General features: G+C 43.1%; 3 protein-coding genes across 4 annotated transcripts; 1 reads left to right on the top strand and 2 right to left on the bottom strand.

Annotated features, from left to right (window-relative positions):
- Positions 1-3,148: 3,148 nt before the first annotated feature.
- Positions 3,149-5,716, top strand: LOC131880416 (probable ubiquitin carboxyl-terminal hydrolase MINDY-4). Its single transcript, XM_059227051.1, has one exon. It carries the CDS (start codon positions 3,259-3,261, stop codon positions 5,524-5,526), a length of 2,268 nt encoding a protein of 755 aa, XP_059083034.1. The 5' UTR covers positions 3,149-3,258; the 3' UTR covers positions 5,527-5,716.
- A 2,114-nt stretch (positions 5,717-7,830) lies between these two features.
- Positions 7,831-9,383, bottom strand: LOC131881027 (uncharacterized; the record flags this gene model as incomplete). Its single annotated transcript, XM_059227774.1, is given in 3 exon segments — positions 7,831-8,293; positions 8,371-9,072; positions 9,174-9,383. Coding segments are annotated over 3 exon segments (1,209 nt in total). The 3' UTR covers positions 7,831-7,922.
- Positions 9,384-10,129: 746 nt separating this feature from the next.
- Positions 10,130-12,582, bottom strand: LOC131881028 (Bardet-Biedl syndrome 5 protein homolog). 2 transcript variants are annotated; one of them, XM_059227777.1, is made up of 6 exons: positions 11,994-12,582; positions 11,819-11,883; positions 11,289-11,466; positions 10,966-11,203; positions 10,688-10,879; positions 10,130-10,489 (listed from the first exon to the last, which is right to left on the bottom strand). In XM_059227777.1, exons 1-6 carry the CDS (start codon positions 12,080-12,082, stop codon positions 10,205-10,207), a joined length of 1,047 nt encoding a protein of 348 aa, XP_059083760.1. In that variant the 5' UTR covers positions 12,083-12,582; the 3' UTR covers positions 10,130-10,204. The 2 variants fall into 2 exon arrangements, with proteins under 2 accessions (XP_059083760.1, XP_059083759.1); XM_059227776.1 differs by having other exon boundaries at positions 11,735-11,883; positions 11,994-12,581.
- Between the last annotated feature and the right edge of the window lie 2,063 nt (positions 12,583-14,645).

The following is a 14,645-nucleotide window of genomic DNA, read 5'->3' as shown; positions in this document are numbered from 1 at the left end:
CGTTCTTGCCCCAATCTCCGGATAACGGCGGGAAGGTTGTTCAGGAAGCAAATACTGAACAGGGAAGTGGGATCCGGTTCAAGATCTTCCATGTAGCGTAGAAGGGACGATGCCATTCATTCTCCCAACCCCAAGATGGCGAAAAAGAACTTGTCTTTCTTGGCCTGGGACTTTACAAAAGCCGCAATTATGGCGTCCTTGATGGCCTGGTACTTGCCAGTGGCGGGGGATTTGACAATGATTGCGCGCNCGGCGGGAAGGTTGTTCAGGAAGCAAATACTGAACAGGGAAGTGGGATCCGGTTCAAGATCTTCCATGTAGCGTAGAAGGGACGATGCCATTCATTCTCCCAACCCCAAGATGGCGAAAAAGAACTTGTCTTTCTTGGCCTGGGACTTTACAAAAGCCGCAATTATGGCGTCCTTGATGGCCTGGTACTTGCCAGTGGCGGGGGATTTGACAATGATTGCGCGCACCTCGGCAATGGTGTGGGCGTCCAGGGCAAGACGCACCTTCTGGAACTTTGTCTTGTCGTCCGTGATTTTGGGGTGGTTCATCTCAAAACCGGCCTCCAGAGTGATGAACCAAAGGTCCGGATTGTGGTGCCAGTACACTGGTGGTTTATAGATCGAATCAATGGCGGACATCAAGGAAACAGAGGACGCCGGCGAAGAGCTGGTGTAGTTGTCAGAATGTCACCGGGGAGTCAGGGGCGTGCTTGTCCATTGTAGGAGTCACCAACTTTAGCGCTGCGAAATAACGGGAGAAATAACTATTTCATGACCTCGTTTATTTTCGGGCAAAAAAAAATATTGAAGCCACGAACCCCCAAAACAGCAACCCACCGATCGAGCATTATGCTAGATCGGGGAAAAATAACTATGGAAAATGAAGGAGCGCTACACTATCCTACTTTCTTAGCAACAATGATGGAATGAGAGAGCTCTCCTATTGGGAGGGACTAAAAAGGTTGGGACTGTACACTATTCAGAGAAGTAACAAAAGGTATCTAATATTGTATGTTTTCAAGAGCATTCATGAGCTTTGTTCCAACCATGGTTTTGGACCCTTGAATTAAGCCTTTCGGCTTAAGGGCTACCAGGAGACATTACTGGGTTTTTTCAAATCGTCCAATTTTCTTTATTATTTACATCTTTTTCCATTTTTGCTATACCAACACAGTCCTCAGAATAAATGATCATCAAATCATAATCAATTGTATCACCCCTAGAAGCTTAGCTTTCATTTTGAGAGCATCTTCGAACCCTCGTGAATCCACGCTAGTTAGAACAATGAAGTCCAAAGTTCTCTCTTCTTTCTTGGGCTCCTTCATTGGAATATTTGCTGCCCTCAAATATTCCTAGGGAATATGAAGGTGTTGAGCCTCTAGCAGGATTCAAGTCAGATGAGCATAAATTCTTGACCAAAATTCCCAATCAATCCCATACTCAGAGTCTAGCCAGATCTGACAACTCTAATACGTTGGTGGATCAGATATTATTTCATTTAAAATCTAAATAAAATAAGATGTAGCAGTCCTTCATCTTGAACTGCTGGGGATTCCATTCCCAGTAGCGGTAAGGAAGATTGCAAACAATATGAAGACAAATCCCGAGGTCGTTCCATGGCGTGAAAAGAAGTACTTCCCACGGTGGTTGAAAAGCTTAATCAAGTTTCTAGATAAACACCCAAACATATCTTGGCACTTTGCTGATCACAAGACCACAATTTTGATTTTATTGCCAAATGGATTTGTTTATTGCAAGACTCAAGTTGCATTGAAAATATCTGGATCGCATTTTGTTAGCTCTGAAATTCAAATTGCACCATGATCTTTTTAACCAATGTTGACGTCGCATGCGTTTTAGCTCCAAAATGCCCCGGTTATATCCAAACTCAAATACTCAGACAATTAAAAAGTATCACCATCGAATCATTGCCTTGAGAACGAACCCCTTTTTGAAGATGATGTCCACTCTACTAGTTGCCGGATTGGCTGAGGATATGTTGTCCAACAATGTCGAGCACCTGACCTTTCCCAATTTGGTGTCAGAACCAAAGTTGTCCTTCCCCGTTTAGGACTTGACAATATCCTATTACTGTCCTTGGTCTGACATCCCTTCTGGGAGATGACAAAGGAATTGTTCGCACCCTTTCTTTGCACTGAACCAATTTTAATCATCTTTAGTATGATATCAAATTCTTGCCATTTATTATTCTGGCCATTTGATTATTTTGTCCGTCTGTGTATGATACGCATTTTAACACATTTCACAAACACTGTAAAGGTTTTTTCTTCAGGGTTCGAGTGACCGCATACACAGTAATATTTTCAGCTTACATTAGAAGACCCGTGAGTTTTAAGTGATGTTAAATAGCATTTTGAGCTATTTTCAAATCAAGGAAAGAGAGGAAAAATATCATTTTATTTTTCTGATTTTGACCATCGTCATTAAATGATTGTGAATTTGAGTTCAGATAAAACCGAGGGATTTTGGAGCGAAAAAGCATGCAAACAATTTTAATAAGCGGTGGTAAAATACTATATCAATCTGATAATATTTCAAGTGCTAACTCAATTTGTTCCAAAATTCCGTCACATACAATTTTGAAAAATTCAGTGTTATTGTTTTTGGGTATGCAAGCTTATAATCTGTGCTAGAAATCCATTGAGTATCAAAATCAAAGTTGTTCCTTAAAAAGGCCATTTTACCCTTGTATTCTGTATTGTTCATCTATCAGGGCAGGATCGTATAACGAATCTGAAGACAGGTGATCAATTCCAATGGTTCCAGCTGAAGTTCTTGGGACCAAGAGCGTCAGTTCCAACTAACACATATGCTCTTCATATGGAACATCATGGAAAGGAACTCTAGGAAAAAGAAAGGACGAGCAATTTAGGTCAGCAAAGAAAAAAATCGAATTGCTCCAAGTTACTTGGCCCTCCTCATGAAAACGGAAACAAGCCCATGAGAGGCGAGTGTTCCTTTTTTGAGAGCAAAGTCTTAGTTAGACCTCATGTCATTGCTTAGGGGGGGTGCGGACTGTGGACCATAAAATTGGCGGCGCCTTACTGTTGAGCTGGTGTAAGCAAGTACACATTTTGGAAAGCAGGTATTGCAAAGTTAGAGATAGCTGATGATGATTACATTTGCAATTTTAATCAAGTAGAAAGCAGCATTCAGACATGCGTCGGATCAAATCTTTTTGAGTGACATTTTTACCTCAAACTCAAGAGAGACAAATTTGAGGCTGGTAATGTTTGGCCATGGTCTTCCACCGCCGAACACCAAGACCACAAATAATAATAATCCAGCACGGCTCTCAAGGCGGAATTTGAACACTGCATCCCGACGTCGACAAAGCATTGGTCAGTCGGTCGACCAAGTTGTTGAGCATCACTTGGCCCTTCGCTCCAAAAGTCGAGAGGATGCCATATCTCCCGTTTCGACCAGCTCAAGCCACTCTCATCAGAGTGGATACTACCCAAGTTTTGGAACGCAAACCTCTCAAAGTATTCCCAGTGAGCTGACGGATGTCAATGAAGCGCTGGAACTGCGCCTAAAGATGAATTCGAATCGGAGGCGATCGGGAGGGTTCATGATCCCAGATCTCGGGCCAGCTCCGCAACCCAAAAATGTTGCGCCCAAGTTAAAGAACTCTCTCATCCAAATTGGGACCATTCCCCCTCAATCGAGCAGTCAAGGTACTTTAGTTCAATCAAGCGGTCAGAAGATGAATCGGAGCCAATCCCTCTTTCCTCAAAGCGGGACAGTAGCGCCTAATCTGGCTGAATGGCCTCAAGAGAGGAGGAGGGGAGTTCATCCTTTGACTTTCACAACGCAGGATCAGACTCAACCTAGTGCTACCATGGTGGGAAGAAAGATATCCCTCGGCCTGTCTTATGGACCAATAACTTCCTCGGTTGATGATGAGGCACTCTCACGGCGACCGAGAATTCCCAATTCCAGAAAAGCCCAATTGGGAGACCCTCTCCCCAAGAGCCCCAGACACATGCATGGAGCCCTAAACGGAAGCATCGAAAAGAGCTGGCGTCAACAAGTTGACGCAGCCACTGCTCGGGTAACAGCTCGCTCCAATAGCCGATCAAACCACAATCAGTATCCAACAGAATCTCAACACCAGCATGCTCGAGCATTAGCAGACCAGCCAAACTATGAGCGGAAATTGTCGGCCGCCGCACCCGCAAATACCTTGACTCTGGATAATTGGTTCACCCAAGACCCATTGTCGCCCGTCGAGAGCACAGACTCGTCCCGACGAAATAGCGGCTTGGCACCCATTCCCGACGTGGAAGACTACATGATACCCAAAGACTCGGTAGCGGCCATGGAACTTCGCGATCTTGATGAGCAAGAGCAAGATTTTTCAATTTCCCCTCCTGTCAACCACAATGGAAAGCAAAAGCTCATTATTCAAAGACAAGGCCAACCGTTCACTTTGGAACTGGCGACGAGTTTGAGAATGTTATTATTTGGCACCACAAATCGGAGTTTTCCTTCGGGATGGTGGAACCAGGCCTTCGAGTTTGATGGTAAACTCAAGTTCGGGTTTCGACAAATCCGAGGCGGTCCGTGTGGTGTGTTGGCTTCGGTCCAAGCCATCCTTCTACAAGCTCTATTGTTTGGCAGCCAATTGGATGATACAACTCGAGCGGTGGACCCACTGGCTCCCAATAAACGAGAGAGAGAAAATGCTTTCGTGGTAGCGATTGCTTCGATTCTGGCCAAATGCGCCCAGAAGACCAAATCCATGGTCCTGGTCATGCCTTCATCCAGGACTCACTTTACTGGCATTGGACGATACAAAGATGATGCTGTCACCGAGACATTCTCACGCTATGAATTTACGAAAGTGAAAGACGTTATCCGGTGTTTAGAGGAGAACGTCACCTTTTTTACCGCCCCTGGAAACCATGGCGTGGTGGCGTTTTTATATTCAGTGATGCTCACTCGGGGATTTGCCAACATACGCGACGACATGGACTCGCCTGATTTACCTCTGATGGCAGCCCATGGGTACTGTTCCCAAGAGATGGTTAATTTGTTCCTAGTTGGTGAGGCCATTTCCAATTCGTTTGATGGGACCGTTACACTTGGAGGCGAAAATGGCTCATCCGAATTTACCAAATTACGAGGCATTGACCACCGTTCGGATATTGGGATGCTTTCTCTGTTCGAGCACTATCAATCCATTCGCGTGGGGGAAAATTTCAAGACCCCAAATTATCCCATTTGGCTGATTTGCTCCGAGTCTCACTTTTCGGTATTATTCGCCACAGTCCAGGGTGTCCAAAATACCAACGTGGCCGACAGACAGAGTATTCAAGTGATTTTCTACGACGGACTGGCCATGCAAGAGGAGTTGGTCAATTTGACCATTGATTGCTCCAAAAGCGAATTGGTAAATGACGACCAGGATCTGGTGCCACCTCTGGAATATTGTATCCGAACCAAGTGGAGAGATGCTTATGTTAATTGGAATGGGCATCAGAAAATTTTGTAACCATGTCATTCGACTATTAAGATAATAGTTTAAACTTTCTAAAAAGAGTATCTCCTTTCTCTCCAGTCATGTCTATCTTTGATTGCTTTTTTATCTGGAATTTGACCTTGTCCATTGATTATGATTGAGAATGCAGAATTCGTCAGGTCATTTCCCAAATTATGGATCTGATTTTCAATACTGTGGCAGTGGTGGGCATTACTAAACACAAAGTAACATGATCCATTCATTAAAAGGCTAACAACATTAAGCGTTAATTTGCGAACTCTGTCACGAACCAAAAGAAGTTAATCGATAACCGATTATCGTTAATGTGGCCAAAACCGACAAAATGGCAAACCAGACCTATTTCTTCAAAACCATATTCTGACACTAATCACTGTCACAGATGGATAACCAAAGTGGTACGGATATGGAGAAATTGGATGTTATGATCATAGGATTCGCTGGCAGGGCGAGGCTCAATCCTCCAAACTTAACACTTGCCAACAATAATAAAAATGTTGTTAATTGAGCTGAAAGAAACCGGTCCAGAATAGATTGAAATCTAATTAAGCGCTCTGTTTGGTTAAGGTCTTTTAGGTCAATTGCTGCATGCTCGAATCAGGCTTGAGCTCGATATTTGTAGAGGATTTAGATTTGGACCAAAGGACAAGTTAAGAAGGAAGCAGATAAGGACCCGAATGACAATAAAAGAGCAAAATATGTCCTAAAATTGGACTTGGGCTTGAACTCGAAAAAGACCCTATTTTAAGGTTCGAGTTGTCTTCAGCTTAGTGGCAGCTCACCTACTGACGTTGATTTCAAATCTGACACAAGGCAAATGTCGTGTGAGGATTTCCACAATGCGATGGAAAACAGGTCTCCTTGGAATGATGATCAATGTATGGAAACAGGTGCCTGTTTTTTCTTCATATTTTTTGCATCGCAGACAAGACGGTTGTATTGGAGTAGTGGAAAAAATATGCCTTAAAATTACAGACCAATGAGGATAGTTCCCAAGCGTTTGTTTTCAAAACCCATCACAAAGTGTGCATTCTGAAGTGAAGCTGAACGATTTGTGGCCTACTGTCTTGGGGAGAGATTTTGCGATCCATTAACAGTGATATCTGCAGGCCATTTCCGATGTCCTTAGTCTGAGATGAGCAGATGACCCAAAAATACTCCTGATGATGTTTGATTAGGTATGAAGGGATCAATACAGACAAGCTAAACCCTTAGGATTAATCCATTTTCTCATTCAGTATTGGTCTGACTTGAATGAATTTTTGACCAACAAATGCAGTCTTCGGCCAGGAGGGAAATTAGGAATTCTAGTAGGCCAATACATACACACACCCATGACTTGTTAATGTTACCCTACCCCTACCCTTTCTTGTTTTTTGTGCCAAAACATGCATCTTTTTCTTTTTCTTACGTCTATGATATTTGGTATGATACTTTATCATTCGGTGTGGCCCCTTATTTTTTGATATGCTAAGGTCTAGAATTGAAAACATCAAATGAAGGATTGCCGTAGTGCACTCCTATAATCCATTGAATTAGCTTTTGTACATTTTGTCTTCCTGACTGATCTATGTAGATTGTATAACATGTTGTTTGCTTGTTACTAAACTCAACGTATATTTCAAAAATCGTGCTTGGCTTAAGTTTGTAGACAAATGTGGTCTTTATTGACAACATGTGTGAAACGGAAATTGTCTATAATTGTCGCAAAAAAATGTAAATAAACCTCCGAACATATAGGGATCAACAAGTCAAGGAAGACTGTGAGGACTAACTCTAACTTTTCATGTCAAACAATATGTCAATGAAAAATATAGTTTTGTCCTTTTAGGTTATAGCACTAGGAAATGAACCCGATATCGGAAAAAGGTGCTTAGCTAATTCACATTGCGTCCCTGCCCGCTCGGCTACATTGTACCCATAATTGATCATAACTGGCACCAGGATTCACAACTTGCAGAGATATGTCAGATATTGTCAATAAGCAGACTCCGACAAAAATTGTGTCCTGCATGTCGAGCAGATATTCGACAAGGTTGCACCAACCGGTTCACTTCTACTCGCCAGGTTGTCAAATTTGAAAATGCAAGAAATTTGGAGAAAAATATAGGATGCACAAATTTTAGCCGGCCCTAGTGATGCATAACCAGTTTCAAAAGTTCCGGGATCGCACAATTGATCAAAACTGCTCAATATTGCACCGCGAGAAATCCAGCGATGCCTTGCAATCACGGAAGTAGGTTTCAGAGTTACGAGTAAAACCTCTACGACAGAAGCAACTCTTACTTTGATTGAATATTCCACGTCAATACGGTTTTATTGTTCTCTAGGATTTAATCGATGCAGATTTTTATAGATTTATGTATAAGTAGATTGTAACACATTGTGGTTCAAGGAATAAACAAGAGATCTGGATCATTTTTAGTCCCCGAGGAGCGAAAGCGAGTAAAAGTTAATGGACCGTTTCGTGGTGACATTCCACCGCCGCCAAATGAGCAAATTGATTTCCTGGTTCCTGGACTGAACCCCCCTCCCATTCGATAAAAGTCAACCTGCAAGCTTTCCATGGATTTTGCATCTTGATGCTGATCCGATGACCTACGGCATCTTTGAGATCGCCAGGTGGAAAAGAAATTGTCGCCCGTGGATCGCTTGCCACCCAAAGTTCGACCGCCGTAGCCTCTTCGAGTTTGCTCTGCATTTTGCCGAGAAGATCCACCACTCATCATAGTGTACGTTGAAAACGATGGAGTTGTGCCACCTGCGAATGATAGGTATGGATATGATTACTTTAATAGTTGCTCCTTATATAAAAGCCGAAAAGGTTGGCCCGCCTACCCTCGCAACCACGTCGGGTTGGACTTAGAGTATCTTCAGTGGACAAGTTACACGTGTAGTTTCGTCTGATTTTGGCCTCTCGTGGGTTCTTGGGACTATTGAAATGGCAAGCCAAGGTCTCCGGTCCCATGCTCATGGTCATCAGCTCGGGCGTTGTCCCACGTACGGGGGAAAAAAGGCCAGCCTTCAAAAGATCCCGACATGGCGACAGAATATGCTCCTCGGACTGACTACGCATGTAGCAGTTGGCGTTGCCGTTGTATTCCGATGATTCCAAGCCATCGCTCGAGTCGGGCGAGAAGGTTCCATTTGATCGGGGAGACAATGGAAGCTCTCTTGTGGGCCAATTGACTGGTGGGGGAGATCGCACCAAGTGAGAGTGTAGCTCCGACAAGGTGAGGGCATCGCAAGACTTGGTTGGAGAATACGGAGGCTCTGGGCTCATGAGAGAGTGACTCCCACTCACCAGGCTTTGGCTGGCATATCGAGCAAACGAGCCGATCTCCGAGCCGAGATACTCATCCAAATTGTCTTGACTGGAGATTTTCTGAATGTATGGGTTATCGCCGCGAGAAAGATGCAATGCTTCAACCTCGGTGTAAAGACCGGGTGGTAGAAGTCCGGACCCATTGGACAAGGTGTCGAATTGTAACTCATCGCCTGGCGTGGCTATGGAAGGAGTTTTCACCACGGTGAAGTTAGCTAGATAGAGGTAAGCGAAGAAAGAAAGACTCAATTGAAATATAAGATCAATCAGACAGGCAAGACAAAATGCATCTAGATAAAGAATCAACAACACTAACTTTGTTTTGCAGCGTCGGATTTTGAGCTTTGTCGGTTGACTCCGGAAGGAGCTGAGCTGGAACGATTCTTTGATCTGTGAAAGAAATTCACTAAAATCTTAAAAGGTTTGGGAGGCTTGCTTTGCTTCTTTTCCATGTCTTGCACACGGACACCCCAATGTCACACGATTAGAACATATTAACTATGCGGATGGAAGAGCCACTACCAAATTGTTTGAGCTTTTTAAGGCAGAAAAGCGAACAATTATGCCACTCGAGGTATTGTCCTTGCAATCAAATCCAGTGCTCTTGACAATGGCTACTCGAGCTCCATCAAGATCGACAGCAGTCAGGGCATTTGGTGGAGGCGTGGAGAGTGCTGTATAGTAGAGGGGAACCTTCTCAGAAGTGGAGAGGCTACATAAAGAAAGCTTCGAGCATGGCTGGTCTTCTCCACGATTTTCGTGGCTCCTCTTGGGAAGGAGGCAGAGCCGTGGGAACCAATTCGGTCATGTTTCCAAGTTCTGATGAAGTTCCAATACTCTACTGCACCATGTGCTGTACCAACCCAGGAAAATCAGCTACTGCCAGTCCCATGCTCAACAAAGGGACTTCCAGTCGAAAATATCGATTGAGTGTGTACAGCGTCTCAATTGGAGAGCAATGGGGCCGGAGCTCCTTTCTCCTCGCTCCTTTCTCTTGACAGTACATAAAGTTTGTACGTACGTACGTACGTACGTACACACACCAGATCCAAGCGATCCAATGGTGGGACCCATGAATGCATGGTGCTGGTTCGTTGCCCTAGGAGGAAAATGAAAGTTTTCCGGACGAGTGTTCAAGGCTTAAAAATGGCGGGAGCTCGCAGGAAATGGTTGCTCACTATACAGATTAGCGATTTAGAATTATTTCCAACAATCGGACTTTTGTTTTTAGTATGAACTTAATTTTGATGCAAATAAAACAAGAAACAAGAATGCGTTGCACAGGAACACAATGTAATTTGCTCAGAGTCATTTTCAGCCATCGCACAATCAAGATCATGGAAACTGTTATAGAGTATTGCCATTTAGTGCCCGCTTGCCCACTTCAGGGGGTAAGACTTGCCAAAGACCTTCCAACGTGTATCCGTCTTTAAGCTTCTCCATGCACAGTCCCAAGTCTGGATTGTACTCGGGAGGGCGGTCTTGACTCTCAAACCCGCCTTCGGCCAGATAGGCCGTAAACACATCGTGAGAGTCGGGGTGATCGGGATCGATCTCATCCACATCATCCATGACTTGGGTGGTTGACATTGGCTGATCTTCACCATCGTTGTCCTCCTCATCAAAGCGAGACTAGAGGGAAAAAATGCACGTATTCTTTCAAATGGGAGCGGCATACTATCTTGAAGTTAAATTCGAGTTAGACAGCAATTGTTTTTTTCCAATGGTTTTCGAAGCTAGAGCCATGATCTGATCCGTGCACGCACCCATCGTCTTGATAGCTACGAAGTGAATGCCTAACCCTGTAAATATCCAAACGTACTCACTGACCTCTTCAGCTTTGGAATATTCGACCCCGAAGATTGGCGAGGAAGAGTAGATCTTATGCATCGATTGAATTTCCTTGAAGGTCTCTTGCAACTTTTCAGGGGGATCAATTCGAAATCCTAACACATAACCCCCACTCAACTCGCTACTATCGATTACGAGAGCTGTTCCAAATTTAGAGTCCCTCAAGCGAACCTGTGCAAAAGAAACAAGATATCCGAATCATGGATGAAATATGGAACGAGATATCCCAATGCTTGGAACAACACAAGGGAGCTTACCGAAGCAATGTGTAGATATGGAATGGAAATGTTAAACAGCTCGTTCATCTTGGCATACCAAACCACACGGACATTCGTAATGACAAACAAGCCCAAGTTCCCTTGGTCACTCGACAGATTCCAAACACCGTCAATGACATTCACGATGCTTTCTTGGGGCAAAACCTTGAGTTGGTGGTCTTGGAGAATTGCACCTCGCAACTTCAATTCCCTGTACAATTTGGACGAGTTGTAGGCTCTTGAACCATGAATAGAATATGAAACAAAGAATAATGGCGATATAGTAGTGTGTAGTCTGAAATAGAAATCTGAGCTTGCCCTACTTGTAGACACCGATAACTGACGTGAAAAGGCGCGAATTGCCAGGGACTAGATTAGTAAAGATGAACTCAAATCGGGTATTGTTGCATTTGGTTAGGATATAAAGAGCCTCTGCAAAACCTCGGAGCTTTGAATTCACGATCTTAGTGGTGATATTTAGTACACAATTGTATCCGATGGCTGAAAAAGATATTTGTATTTTGGAAAAAGAAAGAGGACAAAATTCACTTATGAATTCAAAGAACTTAGTGACGCATTTGCATAGCACATCTTAAACACATCCTTGCAGCCTTATAGCTTTTTTGTGACCAGTTTTTTCTATTAGTCAAAGAGCGATTGGTCATGACTATGCATTGGCTAGTGCATAAGAAAAAGGACCCCATCATCAAGTGGCATTAACGCCCTCGTGGGATGGACAAATCATTGAAAAGATGGGGATAACTCTTACATAAGCTGACTCGAGGCATGCTTTGCGAATGCCAGACGGCCCTAAGATTGGTGACCAGGATTCTACCTCGATCACCAGCATTACCCTTGGTATCTTCCACAGAGTCCAATTTGTCGATCAATATTTCACCGGGCCGCATTTTCATTTGTCTGGAAAATTAAGTAAAGGCCGCTTTAAACGTCAGAGGTCTGACTGGCCAATCTACGTCTATCTTGGAATTGGGATCGACAAATGTCTACATAACTCGGTATTCACTTACGAAACCAGGATGTCAAATCGCACTTCCCGATGCTCCCATAATGAATCTACAGATGCTTTCGTTGAATGATTGACAGATGAAGCCGACATCCTGATGATCCACTTACTACCGGCCTATACTTGAAATATGTTCACTGCCAAAACAGGGAGAGACCAATCCAAATAGGGGTTGTTGTTCACGATTAAATCCTGAGGTCTTTGAAGCAGGTATGGAAGGAGGAAAGCTGTAATGTGTACTTGCATGGTGCATGAAAAATCGTCTACGGCCAAACTTAAAGAGAAAGGTAAAAGCCAGACAGAGATGTGTTTTGTTTTGGGATGGGTTTAGTATCCTTTGAAAAACACGATCATGAAATAAATACCGTTTCATTGAACTATCTCTTACCCCATTGAATATTTACAAGTCACTGTGCGGTCAGATATCAAGTCATGAACGATCTTCTGTTGAAGGCGGTCCATGATGCGACTTCTCTTTGAAACCAATCATTTGATTTCAAGCTCGAGTTTATGAGACTTTTATTTCTTTCAGAACTTCCTCTTGTAACAACCTTATTATTTGAATCCGTATTTGGACTTTGTCAATAACCAATCATGGAAATCTGTATCAAGTTTGATGGCGGGGCATTATGAAATTCGCTTTTGATAAAGAATAAAAACGTGTCTGCTTCTAATTTTCAAGTCTTTGGCCATTCCAAAAGTGAGAGGAAAGTGTACGAGTAACCAAACTGTTGAATGAGCTCTATCTAGCCAGTCGAGTCATTCCTTCTTAAAACAATGTCAATGCCAATCAATTCTTGGGACACAATCGCGGGCATTGATTTTTCATTTTGTTCCGCACTTCTTGAACACATGCAACTCTTAGCAAAAGGAAAAAAACAAATCAAAATTATGTCTATACAATGTTTGATCCAGCAAAAAGATTCATCAAATTAGGTGTGGTACCGAAGGCAGAGAACTACACAATTGAAAGTAAAAAATAACAGAGTGATAACAGGTTTGTTGAAGTTTTCTACTGAAGCACAATCGGTAACCATTAGGGCACCCTAATTTTGGGCACTTTGTGTATAGAAGAAGTAACTTAGAAGAGTAAAAATCGAGTTTGCTGGATTTTTATTGCAGCTGAATCGGTAACCATTTGAAGCATCGGACTTTCGAACACCGCAGACCACGAAACCTCAACCTCACACTGTATGCTCAGGAGCACACCCGATCCACAAAAACCAAAAAAAAGTAGTGTTGGTTGCTCTGATTTTACCCTTCATCAAAGCCACAGACAAAGACACGAGGATTTGATGAGAAAACCCTCTGGTGTCCGGACCACTCCCGATCCCGGGGTTAGTACTCATTAAGTCCATACTGCTATATATCCATCATACCTATAAATATGTAAATATATGTATCCAGGTTCCTACCCATAATTACTGAAGCCCGTTTTCTCACCAGTGGACAGTGCAACTCCAGCCGATTGAAAGCAGCGCCTCTACAATCAGACACAATACCCTAGCAGCCGTTCAGCTGACACCCATTCGCTCTGAAAACGATTCCGCCTGCTAGGTCGCATCGCACTTTCTAGGTTTTGCTTCCTCCACACTGTGGAGGGAGGACTTATACAAACATCACATCCAACAACCACCGTGCACAATTATTTGGTCATATATTTAGATTTTCCAGCTTGTTGAAGCAAATATCGTTCTGATATTGAGGTGGAGTAATAGAACGACACCAAAAAAGGAATTTTTTGAGTTTTGTAACGCAACTTGCATGATACTGGAAAATTTAAATTTGAATGCGCAGTGAGTTTTTGTAACGTATAGGGGTTTGGCAGCTTGGCAAATTTATCATTTTGTAACTGTGACTTTTGCCCAACTTTTTAGCGAAGTTATGTTAGGTGAAAGATTCTTTTTTCATTAATCTCAGCAACTGATTTTTTTGATAAATGATCATTAAATAAAAGAAGCGACAATCTCTGGGAAGTCCAGCATAGGGTCAATTTGGATTAGAAAACTAAAATGGAGTAGACGTGGCAAAAAGATCACTCCAGCATCTTGGAGAGCTTGAAAAATATAATTACCATGGTCATTGTCATGTCCTGATCTGGCATTGGAATTTGATGACAGCCTCTTGCCAAATCAATTTTAGAGACATGCCCTTCTCCAAAGAATTGAGGTTAAAATTCCCAATGGGGATCATTACTCACTGGGCATCATTGGTTGCCACATTGTCGCATGGTCACCAAAATCCGTCTGTTTTCATAACCAAATAAACAGGCAACGCCCATGGAGGCTTGAAGATACAAATAATGCCTAAATTCTCCATTTTTAAAACTTGAATTTGGTAGGTGTGAGCTTTTTCTCGAGATAATTGGCGTATTTGGGCAAAAATGGAAGGTCCGGAGGTGGAGGCCCATGTGATGGCGTTAAATTTCGTGAAAGCACGATATAGTTCAGTTGGAGCACCCATCAATAATGCGAGCAAATTGATCTTCCCCTGTTTTAATTCTACATATACCAGCAATGGATGGAGTAATGGAAGTCATAGATAACACCTTTGAGTGAGCGAGGTCAATCAGATAACGTCCCTTCATATCTACAGTATGGTGGCCATCTGTTTCCCCCAACGGCAAACTCCCCAATGGCAAACTCCCCCAACGGCA

Source organism: Tigriopus californicus, chromosome 5 (genome assembly GCF_007210705.1).
Source record: "Tigriopus californicus strain San Diego chromosome 5, Tcal_SD_v2.1, whole genome shotgun sequence".
Lineage (NCBI taxonomy): Eukaryota > Metazoa > Arthropoda > Copepoda > Harpacticoida > Harpacticidae > Tigriopus > Tigriopus californicus.
The sequence above is the reverse complement of the archived record's forward strand: the minus strand, read 5'-3'. Positions and strand labels throughout refer to the sequence as shown.

Excerpts from the sequence above, each read along its gene's own strand:
- LOC131880416 (XM_059227051.1), top strand. The coding sequence starts at position 3,259 with ATGTTTGGCCATGGTCTTCCACCGCCGAACACCAAGACCACAAATAAT.
- LOC131881028 (XM_059227776.1), bottom strand. The coding sequence starts at position 12,082 with ATGTCGGCTTCATCTGTCAATCATTCAACGAAAGCATCTGTAGATTCA. Across the intron at positions 11,467-11,734 it reads CATGCCTCGAGTCAGCTTAT|CCATCGGATACAATTGTGTA; the intron begins GTAAGAGTTATC and ends TATCTTTTTCAG. Across the intron at positions 10,490-10,687 it reads AATATTCCAAAGCTGAAGAG|TCTCGCTTTGATGAGGAGGA; the intron begins GTCAGTGAGTAC and ends TTTTCCCTCTAG.